Source organism: Pteropus medius, unplaced genomic scaffold (genome assembly GCF_902729225.1).
Source record: "Pteropus medius unplaced genomic scaffold, Ma_sr-lr_union100, whole genome shotgun sequence".
Classification (NCBI taxonomy): domain Eukaryota; kingdom Metazoa; phylum Chordata; class Mammalia; order Chiroptera; family Pteropodidae; genus Pteropus; species Pteropus medius.
The window spans coordinates 14,898,901-14,911,000 of NW_024354499.1; the positions used below are offsets into that span (position 1 = coordinate 14,898,901).

General features: G+C 39.2%; 1 protein-coding gene across 6 annotated transcripts in view; it reads right to left on the bottom strand.

Annotated features, from left to right (window-relative positions):
- Nucleotides 1-12,100, bottom strand: part of ST3GAL5 (ST3 beta-galactoside alpha-2,3-sialyltransferase 5) — a 61,478-nt gene that overhangs the window by 4,534 nt on the left and 44,844 nt on the right. For 4 of the 6 annotated variants that reach the window (XM_039852729.1, XM_039852730.1, XM_039852731.1 and 1 more), the window contains 3 exons: nt 9,622-9,965; nt 5,311-5,497; nt 4,326-4,484 (listed from right to left, as the gene is read on the bottom strand). In XM_039852729.1, the coding sequence (XP_039708663.1) occupies nt 4,326-4,484; nt 5,311-5,497; nt 9,622-9,965 (690 nt within the window). The remainder of the gene's footprint in view (nt 1-4,325; nt 4,485-5,310; nt 5,498-9,621; nt 9,966-12,100) is intronic. The other 2 variants (XM_039852733.1, XM_039852734.1) reach the window with 1 other exon arrangement.

Sequence of the window (12,100 nt, forward strand, 5' to 3'; positions counted from 1 at the left end):
TCTAAAACATGGCCTATGATGTGAATACTTTTAACACCACCGAGAGGCAGCTTGGCCGTTCCTCCTGCATCAAGCCAAGAGGTGTTTTTCTCAACTTCTACCCAATGGTCCTATATATGATGACGAACATTGCAAAACAAGTCCATTTCCTCTATCACATGACAAATATCTAAGGTCTGCTACAAGATAAGAGGCCGCAGGACATTCCACAGTCTTTCTTGGGACATGGTTTCTGGGGTCTGTCACTTCCTGACTGGCACCTATGGCTGGGCTCTGCCTGAGAACAGGACAGCCTCAATCCCACTGGTGAAGACTGTGCTCACCCCTTAACTGAAGCTATGTCCCATTTATGGTCTTCATTTGCTTTTCTGGCAAGTAACACTACCAGGCCATTTTCACATGAACAGCTGCTAAGTCAGTTTCTGCTCACCCTCTGTTTGGGCAAGTACATTTTTAGGCCCAAATTAAGGGCTTTCACATTTATTCCTTCCAAAATGTATCCTGCTGACTTTGGCTTTGGGTGCTGAATGTCTCAACCATTTTGCATTCTGACAGTACCACCTCTCCTCATGGCTGATACTTTGCCACTTGCAAATCTGGAATCCCGCTTTCAGGATCTCCATCCCAGCCTTAGATAGAGACAGCACACAGGGCAGAGGAACAGAGAAGGCCCTGCAGCTGTCTAAGCCTTCTCTGAAGGCTACGGCTGACCAATTGATATTCTGCTGTATATTTTTTCAGGTACAAATGTACCTCCTCTGTTCATCCTAGCTAAGTCTTCGGCTTCCAGAAGCAACTCTCTTTTTCTGTAAACTGGAACAATAGTGAACTGCTCAGAATTCATAGATTTAGCATCTACCGAACCCACCATTCGTTAAAAGCAGTTTCCAGCTCCTCAGTATGTTGTATCTACCTCTCAAAGCTAACCTCACTTGTTAAAAAGGAACTCAACAGTCATTCTGCATGTTTGGAAATAGAAATGAGAGAAATCAACCTAGAGGAATCATTTCTCCTGTTTAGCCTTAGGCCCCTAAGGCAGTATTCTGCCTTCTGTACCTGTGGCCGGCATGGCATCCAGCACATTGGGAATACTCTGTCAGAGCTTGTAGAAGGAGTGTATGAAACCAGCTGTTCACAGTGGCAATGTATGGAGAGAAACTCAGAAACTGTTCAAAACTCCCCAAAGCATGTTATCGCCAGAACACAGCTCCTAAGATTATCCAGCAGACTCCTCTCTCCGTGGAAGGTCACGAAGAAGTTTCTGACATTGGAATTTTCTATCAGAAGTCGTCTTGTAAGTTACTGTTTTTATCCAAAAGAAAAATATCATCTTGTCGATTATAAAAATAAAAACATGTTCAATTCAAATAATAAAGAAATGGATTAGAAAATAGAAAGTAAAAGTCTTCGATAAATTCACCCTCCAGAGAAGGGCACTCTTCAGAGTTCGGTATTTATTTCTAAGCTTTTTCTTGTGCATCTCTATATACACATTTTTATTTTTAAACAAAAATGTGACTGCATAAATGTTCTATTACTCAATTTTCTTGCTTAATATATTGTGAAGGTGTTTTCATATCCATTAATTAGTTTTTCTCCATCCTTAACAGTCACACAATATTGCATCAACTATATTATGTTTGTATAATCCCCTAATGATGACTGTTTAGGCTGTATTTAGGCCTTTGCTATTAACGCCATGGTGAGCATCTTAGAATATCCATCTTTTCAGATTTCTCTAATTTCCTTACGCTAAAAATTTTACAGCAAAATTACTGGGTCAAAGATTATTCATATTTCAAAGTGAGATCTATTGCTAGACTATCCTCCAGAAAAAGTGCCCACTTATAATTCCACCTACAAGCTAAGAACTAAATTCAGCATCTTTATCTGATTTCTTTCCCCAAAGCCCATTTTGTTAAGTTCTCAGACTTCTCAGCTCTGCCTCATTCATACTTCTTGCTCTCTTATTGCCTACCCGCCCAAGATTTTTTGTAATCATAATAAGAGCAAGCTGATGACTGCCAGATGGGAGGGAGTTTGGGGGGAAGGGATGAAAAAGGTGAAGGGATTGAGAAGTACAAATTGGTAGTTATGAAACAGTCATGGGATTGTAAAGTAAAGCATAAGGTATACAGTCAATAATATGGTAATAACTATGCATAGTACCAGGTAGATACTAGACTAGTCATAGGGATCACTTCATAAATTATATGTCTAACAACTATGCTGTACACCTGAAACTAATATAAAATAATACTGAATGTCAACTATAATTAAAAAATCAAACAAGGGGGTGGGAAAATGCGAAGGTGAATAAGAAGTTCGAACTTGCAGGTATAAAATAAATAAGTCATGTGACTATAGTCAATAATACTGTGACAACAGTGTTGCATGGTGTTAGATGGTTGTTGGACTTATGATGGTGATCACTTCTTTAGGTATATAAAAGTTGAATAACTATGGTGTATATCTGAAACTAAAACAATATTGTGTTAGCTATATTTTAATAAAAATCTTAAAAAAAAAAACCCATGGACATTATCAAGCTTTTAAATCTTTGGTAAAAAATGGGCAAAAAAAAAAAAAAAAAAGTCATTTGGTCCTAATTTGCTTTTATTTGATTATTGGTGAAGTCAAACATTGGCTGTATTAATTTCTTCTTTTGTGAAATGTCTGTTCATATCCTTTCCTCTTATTTTTATTCACCTTTCTCTTTTTGATTTCATAAGATCTCTTTGTACTTTGAGAATATTTACTCTGTCATACATATGCTACATTTCTCCCCAGTTATTCTGTGTTCTAACTTTTGTTTCTAATACCTTCTGTCATTCAGCAATTACATATTTTATGTAATCAAGACTGTCCATTTTTCAAAGATTACTTTTTTCAATAAAATATACATATAAACAGACAAATGAGCATTTGCCTGTCCTTAAAAAATACTATGGAATGTAATGAAGAAATAGGGCAGTTTAAAAAGTACAGAAATCTAAAAATATTGAAAAATACCGAAGTATATTTACAGTAAAACTCCTTTATAACTTAAAGAATCTTGTCAAAGTCTGTGTGTCTTTTTTTTGTTGTTTTTAAACTGTTTTGTTAAAAGTGATGCTAACAGCTGGATTAAAAGTTCTAAGACCATGTCCACTGGGCAGAACTACATGGCCTTCGTGGGCTCGCCATGGATGGAAAGGTAGGAAAACACCACAGGCCAGAGCATCTGAGGAAAACAGTCACCTGATAGGAGAAGAGCTTCAACACTGTGACACGTCTCAGGTGAGCTGAGCAGTCAAGCCTGGAGCCAGAGCTGAATTTAGCTGTCATTTATCATGGTAAAGAACTAGGTTTTGTTTTCAAGGAGCCTATTAGGTGTTTGTTTTCCTTAAATAACCACAGAATTCTTCCTTTAAAATTTACAAAGCTGTTTTCAAGAATCTTTATAATTAGAATTTGATTCATAGGGCAAGTAGAAGAAACTGGCAATCTGCCTACTCCTAATTGTTTAGCTCAGTGTTTGCAAACTGTGACCCTGACCAGGCCCCGCCTCCTAGGAAATATCTCAGACTGTGGGTGTGAGCGGCAGCCCCTACATTTCAAAATCCCTTGTTTTCCTTTACATATAGAGGTTTTGCTCAAAATTTAAAAATGATTTCCATTGCTTTAGTAAAATGTTTAAAGACATAGGTCTAGTTATTCAGATCATGAAGAAATAGGTAATAAAAAACTCTTCAATCCCCTAGTAGCTGCACAGGCTAATTGTAGGTAAAGGACTGACTGCAGTGAACAGCTATAGTTCAAAGATTCTCAAATTAGGCTACAAAATAAAATCACCTGGAGAACTCTGACAATCCCAATGTATAGAACCACAGCACAGACCAATTAAATCAGAATGTCTGGGTGGGACCTAGACATCAACAGAAAAGCACTGCCCTCGGGGCTGAATTTACCATCACCTATAAAGTGCTGATAAATGTCAATTCTCACATGAACTGCCCGCAGAGTTATAAAATGTAAACAGAACTTTCCAGACCACCACAGTGCCTTTCAGTGTCCTGCAGTTAGTTACATGGAGTACTGGAATAAGAGTATCTTAAATAATATCCCAGTGACCTAAGTGTTATTGTGCTGACTATGCTAAAAAGGAATCCCCAGGGGTAGGTCAATTAAAGCATGAGGAACCCGGAAGCCAAGAGGAAGACTGGCCAACACACCTGAAGCACCAGAAGGTGCTTCTGGGTGTACAGCTGAGCCTAAGTGAAATTTATACAGATGTCACCCCTCAAACACAGAGAACAGTTAAATTTCAGTAGCAAGAAAAATACCTTATCTTGGCCCCAGAACCTTGACTGAGGCTCTGAATAGTGAAGGATGTCGAAGGCGGTCTCTTTGATAATAACTGGATTCAAAATCCTGAAATGTTTCGGCTGTAATGGGATTTTTTCAGCCACCTGCTTCCAAAAGAAGAGTCGTATCCAAAATGGCTAAGGAAAGAAAGCGAGCAATCATTAGGGGTATTTATAATAAAGTCATCCAATCAGTGGAGGGTGAAAATGCATCCCCTGATAATCAGGCCATGCTGTGGCCGTCACCCCTTGCGGGCACGCAGTCTTTAGCAAAGTCACAGACCTTTGCAAATTCAGTACCTCAACTCAAAAAAGCAACTCTAAAAGACCTGATTTATGAAGGTGTTATATAGTTAGTGTGTGCAAGTGTATATAAATGCACACACACGCCATGACATTTGGTTTCTAAAACATAATGGGTGGGACTATAATGCGATCGACCATTATAAAGACAAACAAAAGGAATGCAACGAGGTGAGGGCCGTCTCTTCTGCATCTGGCCTTCTGGGATGCTGAGAATTTACTCCTATAAGAGCAGTGCCAACCAAAGCATTTTTGGAGAATCTCTTTGAGAATGTTCTTCAAAGATTTTATGTATATTCTTTTGAATATCCTCAATAATGGTTTATATTAATCCATGTAAATCTAATTTCTACAAACAGCCAAAAGCCACGCAAGTTCACATCCGGTGAATAAGTTGGGTCATCACCCTTATTAAAGCAATTTTGGTCAAAAACTTGATATTCCCATTAAGAAATGATGACAATTTCCACATGTGACTCGATCAGGTTCTGAAAGCACTTTGCAGCAAGGAGTTCTGAGGGCTTTCTACAAAGGGAGTGGTTATTTAAAAGACAACTCAAAAGCATGTATTCTATTGTTTGTTTAAAAGTCTGTAATTGTAATTAGAGACCCCTTCACTTTTTACAAAGACACATTTGATAGCTGAATTTATAGTGCTTACCAGCGTTTCATTTTTTACCACTGCTTGAAGCCAGTCGAAATCAACCCTCTTAAATAAAACAGCAACAAACAAGTCATTGGAATAATATTCGAGATCAGACAGTGGGGCACCCTCTGGATAAGTCATCCTTATAGTAGTTTTATTTCCAACATGCTCTGAATACCCCTCAACTGGTGCATTGTTTAACCTATTTAAATAAAAAGGACAAAATAAATTGACAAAGCAAGCCATCAACTATTTTATTATATCACACACATAAAAAAGATATCCCTTCATTGTGTTTCTCCACAACTTTTTTAGGACTGGGAATGAGTATGTGGTTGGGGGTAGGGTGTCCTCCCAGCAGCCTTGTTGCCCCTCACAGCTCTGCCCTTTCCAGATGCTTGATGAACACAGCCTGTAAGGGATGCCCGAATCTAATCTCTGAATGTCAAGCGATTCTCTCTAGTCCTGCCATTTTAAGCCAATCCAAACATTATGTTTTGGGCTTTCTCTTGGCACTAGCAACGTTTCCTTGCAAGCATCCCATTGTACTCATATATTAGTGGCTCTTGCTAGAATTTCAAAAAGGTAATCAGAGAGGAAAACCTAGAAAACCAGGGCAAGACAGACACGAGTGGCAGTTATATGGGCAGGTCAGACCAAGGGGAGCATTGGGCCGGGTGCAACTGGTTTTAAAGCAAGGATGTGGGGGAACTTACACACCGTTAGATCAGTGAAGGCTTTACCGGGATGGTTGTTTTAGGGAAAATTCTAAGAATTCTTCCCTAATCAATACCATTCCCTCAGTTACACAGTTTTGTAGTCTGGTTCTTCACCTGTATTCTGACACCTGTATCTAACCTCTCTTTTCTATTCCACTGCCACTTCCTCTTCTAGATCTCAGACACCAAACCGTTTCCCAGTTTAGAATTAAAAAGTGCAGCTCTCAGCCAGCGTTGATTTTACATAAACACGCTCTTTGAGGCTGAAGCATATCTGACTGGTTTTCAATGTGAAAACACAACATAAAAACTGTTCTTGGAGTCATTTCTAAACAGAACTTGTCTATAATCTTAATGTAACAGAAATGTATACATAAATTGGATTCATCAAATGAATCTTCAGTAACAGCTGTTTGAGAATGATGTTAACATCACACGTAGGAATGTTACATTTTCTAGGATTTGACATTTTCAGTGATTGAGAGTTACTATATTTTATAAATGGAAATACTACTAAAGACAGAATGCTATAAATAGAATGATGTCATTTGTTTCCAAAGACTATTGATATACTAGAGCAACGTGAAAATAATAATAAAAGTGAGATATTTCATGGCAAACTTTGGGGGGTCAGGTTTAGACTGTAATCATAAGTTATATTGGGGTAAACCCTGCAGCTGCCAGCGAGTATTCTCGGGGCAAACTGGAAATGGGTTAAATAAAGGACATTATTACAGTAACTGGTGAAATCTGAATAAAAACTGTACATAAGATCTACTGTATCAGTGTTAACCTCCTAAGTCTTCATATTCCCTGTGGTTCTGTAATAGAATGTCCTGATTCTTCTTAGGAAACATACGCTAAAGTATTTAGGGATAGAGGAGCTACATTTGCAATTAACTCTGAAAGGGCTCAGAAGTGAATAGTATATATAGAGAGAAAATTATAAAGCCAATGTGATAAAGTGTTATCAATTGGGAAATCTGGAAGGGTGAATGGAGTTCTTTATACTATTTTAGCAACATTTCTGTTAAGTTTGGAAACACTTTAAACCTGAAAGTTACCCAAAAAAAGGCTTCTTAACTCATCTCCCTCATAATCATGCTAAGTCACTCTTTCTCTGTCCCCAATGCTCAGTGTGGCCTCCTAGTCCCTACTCATAAAGCCCACGCCCCCTAGTCTGGCACCTGCCTGCACTGGGCACCTTCCCAGACCCCTTTGCGCCCTCCTCCTGCCAGGTGAGGCTCCACCCAGATCTCCCCGCCTGCCCTTCACCTCCCCGAAGAGCCAAACCCCACTGTTCTTCTGTTCAAGGCCACCCTTCTCTTCCACATCTCTCCTCTGGCCCAGAGTGCTAACTGTCGGCACCTCTTCTCCCATACCCCAGTCTTGCACCATAGATGGGCATGGGATCTTGTCTGTCACCTCCCCTCCTCCAATAGTGCCTGTGAGTAGAAGACCAGTCAGCTGCTCACAGATGGCCAGGGTTGAGGTCCTGGAAGCCTCAAAATCCTGAATTTGGAATGCTGGGGTCTGGTCTGGACCCTGGGTCCTATGATGTCTTCACCTATGACATTGGCCAGTAGTGAAGATTTCACCAGGGAATGAGGACATCTAAAGCACATGGCACACACTGACACACAGACAGCTGCCAGTCAGAGGCAGCAGTTATAGCTGCCTTCACCTCGACCTTTACACTCCCACTTCACACCATTCATGTTTTCTGGTCACTGGGGCCTATGGTACCTTTAGCCTTAAAACTTGGTTCTTAGTTGTTTCTTCTATCTCTTGGCTCTTACAAAAATCTGGTTCTTTCCTATAAACATGCTATACCCCCTACCCTCTCCTCCTTAGCCCCTACCTTCCTGCTCATTCTCCAAAAATAGCTGCTAATATTTACTGAACATTTACTACAAGTCTGACACTATTCTAAGTGCTTTAAATTGGTTAACTCATTTTATCTTCTCATTTTATCTACCATGTAAGGGAGGAGTCCCCAACTGCCGCCCCCCCAGGTTGCACAGCAGGAGGTGAGCGCAGGCAAGGGAAGCTTCGTTTGTATTTGCAGCTGCTCCCCAGCGCTAGCATCACCGCCTCAGCTCCACCTCAGATCATCAGGCATTAGATTCTCATAGGGGCACCAGTCCCTGGTGCCAAAAAGGTTGGGGACCACAGCTGTAAGGTATGTGCTATTACTGCCTCCGCTTACAGATGAGGAAACAGGCACGGGACAGTTAGGAAACTTGCCCAAGACCTCAGCTACTGGGGACAAAGGCATTACATGAACCTATCATCATCACTTTAGGGCAAAATATCAGAAATGGATCTTACCATCCTCCCTCCCTAACCAGAGGTTTTCCTCAACTGCTCCATTTCTTACGGTGGTTCTACTGTTGTCTTAGATGCCCAGACTAGAAATCTTGGTATCTTCTGATATTAACTGTCAAACTGTCAGAAAGTCCTATAATTTACTTTTCCAATATACCTCTCATATTTGATCCTTAGCCTCTATTTCTTTTTTCTCTGCCTCACACCAGGCCCACACTGCATGCCCTAGTGCAACCTGTATACCAGGCTCCCATCCATATTCTCTCCTGCCTTCAATCAAATCCATATCCTACTGCTGGACAAACTTAATTAAGACTCAACCTTCATCATGCTCTTGGTTCTGCATACCCTCAAGATAGGGACAATTTATTAAAATGTAACAAGAGCCTTAAAAATATTCAAATATCTTTAAGCCAATAATTCTAAAAGTTCTTGGAATTATTTCCTAGGAAATAATCAGAGATGTACATAAAGACCTGCATGACAATATGCAAAGCATTTTCACAATAACAAAGAAACTGGAACCATTCTAGATGTCCAGCAATAGGAGAGTGGCTAAATAACTTACGATACATTCGTTTAAAGGAATGTTAAATACTTAGTAAAGATGGTTTGCCAAAGGATATTTAATGACCTCAGAAATTATTCATAATATTAAGTGAAAAAAAAAAGTACTTCATAAGAATATAAATGCACTCATTATTATGTGTATAGAAAAGTGGAAAAAATAAAGCAAATTAGTAGTGGTTGGTTATTTGTGCTATGAGTGGTTATTTTCTTCCCTATATTTTTCTATATTTTTTAATCTTCAAGAATGAACACGTTTTACTTTCACAATCAGAAAAATAATTTTTAACTAGCCAAACCAAGAAGAATTGAGGCTGGCTGTGTTATGGCTGCGTTGTGTAGTATTCAAACTCTTCTGCATGGTTTGTGCACGCCAGCCACGTGGCCTTCCAGGGCTCCCCCACACCAAACCCTGCTCCTAGAGGCCAGGTGTCCCACTGACTCAGTCTACTGCCTTTGCTCGCTTAACTGAATCTATCCATCCTTCTCAACCTCACCTCCACTGAAAAGGTTTTGCCAAATTAGGGTCAGTACAGCACAGCACGGGGCATTTAATCATTTCATGGTTTTGTTTCAACTTCTCAAACAGTTAAGTCCCCTGATGGCAGGGACATGCAGGCTGCTTGTGTCCCCTCACTGTTCCTGGTGCTGTGCTGACCAACAGCAGTGAATTTAACCCTAGAGGAGAAAGGTTGGTTTAAAACCAATGTACCTTATCACAATATCGAACTGGTTCAGGGCATGGCCCAGTCCTAGTCCATGGAGTATTCCGCCGCTTCCGATAACCACACAACGCCTACAGCTCTTTGTTTTCAAGTGTTCAGGAAAGTCATGCTCAGGCAATACTTTCAAGAGAGTCTGGACTTTACTGGAGAACTTCCGGAACCCAAAAGGAGGATCGTACTTGTACTCGGCCTCATTCACTCTGGGGGCCTTCTTCACGAAAGGCAGTAAGTCCATGTCATACCTGTGCTCAAACAAGCGTGCCATTGACTTCTTGGCGAACTTGGGTTGGCATTCCTTTTGCAAAACTTGCTGAGCATATTTCTGAGCTCTCTGGAATGGAATCACACCAATCTGAGTTTAAAACACTCTCAGGCATTAGAAATTTACAGATGACACTTTGCCCTGTGATGTCTGACATAGCTCCCCTTTTGATTAATGTCTTTTATCAGAGACCATCTGCTTTTAAGAGTTAATTTATGCTAGAAACTTGAAAAACCTAGGAGAATCACAAGACAAGGAGATAAACTCAACAAGAATATTTATTTTATTACATAAGTAAAGCAGGAAGAACCCCCACCTCCTACCGCCCCAGCCTAACCTTGTTCAAATAAATTTGGGGGTAAAAAACATACTTTGATGAGTTTAAGATTTCATGTTTTATATAATCCTGTCATGAATAAACCTTGAGGATATTATATTAAGTGTAATAAGCCAGCCACAAAAAGACAAATACTGTTATGATTCCATGTATATAAAGTATCTTAATTAGTCAAATCCATGAAAATCAGAAAGTAGAATGGTGGTTACTAAGGACTGAGGGGAGGGAGAAAGGGGTAGTTATTTAACGGGTCAAATTGCGGTTTTACAAGATGAAAAAGTTCTAGAAATCTGTTTCACAACAATGTAAATATACTTAGAAATAATTAAGACGGTAAATTTTATATGCTTTTTACCACAATAAAAAATTTTTCATATTTCAGGTTCCAACCTAGCGAGATAAGACACAGGCTTATTTATAAGCTGGGATAATGAGCTTCATAGTCTGGAATGCAAATTACTCTAATTGTAATCAGGGACGATGTCATGTCAACACAGAAGTTGCCTTGGTTTCAGATACAATTTAGCCCGCACATTAATGTTTAGCATCACCAAGGAACAATTATCAAATGCCAACTATACTAGCCCAGTTGAATACAGCAAGCCACAGAGGAACATGGTACAAATGACCACGTGCCCCACAGTCTTCCTCTTGGCTCGGTCTGGCCAAATGCCACCTGAGAACCAATTGCTTAGCAGGAAATTCTCCCACATCACTGTGCTTTTTGTCCTCATCTCCACATTCATCAGCTTTGGCCCTGCCTTACACTTCCTGCCACCAAACTACTTTCACGTGTGTGTGTGTGCATGCGTGTACATAGTTCTATATTTACTGGGATATTTTTAGGGTTGAACATGTCTTTTGAACTGTGTCAGTACTGTTATGAAGATTATTATTGTTGTATATAGTTTTAAATGTTTGATCAACTATGTTTTTTCTCAGTTTTGTTATTTTTATTGTCTGATTTTTATAGAATAATTTTTAAATAATTTTTTGTTTTTCAATTACAGTTAGCATACAATATTATTAGTTTTAGGTATACAACATACTGATTAGACATTTATGTAACTTATGATTGCCCCAATAAGTCTAGTACCTATCTGACACCATACATAGTTATTACAATATTATTGGCTATATTATTCCAAATGCTGTACTCTACATTCCGTGATTATTTTGTAACTGCCAATTTGTACTTCTTAATTCCTTCAACTTTTTTACCAGCCCCCCAACCCTTCTCCCATCTGGTAACTATCAATTTGTCCTCTGTATCCATGAGTTTCTGTTTTATTTTTTCTTTTATTTTGTTTTTCAGATTCTGCATATAACTGAAATAATATATGTCTTTGTCTAATTTATTTCACTTAAAATACCCTCTAGTTCCATCCATGTTGTCGCAAATGGCAAGATATTCTTTTTTATGGTCAAGTAATATTCCATTGTATATGCATACCACTTCTTCTTTATCCAATCATCTATCGATGGACACTTAGGCTGTTTCCATATCTTGGCTATTATAAATAATGCTGCAACAAACATAAGGATGCTTATCTTTTCAAAGTAATGTTTTGGATTTCTTTGGATATTCAGACGTGGGATTGCTGGGTCATACAGTTCTAATTTCTTGAGGGACCTCCATACTGTTTTCCATAGTAGTTGCACCAATTTACAGTCCTACCAACAGTACACGAGGGTTCCCTTTTCTCTACATCCTCACTAACACTTGCTGTTTGTTGATTTATTGACGATAGCCATTCTGATCGGTGTGAGGTGATCTTGCATTGTGGTGTTAATTTGCATTTCCCTGATGATTAGTGACATTGAGCATCTTTTCATATGTGTATTGGCCATCTGTATGTCCTGTGGA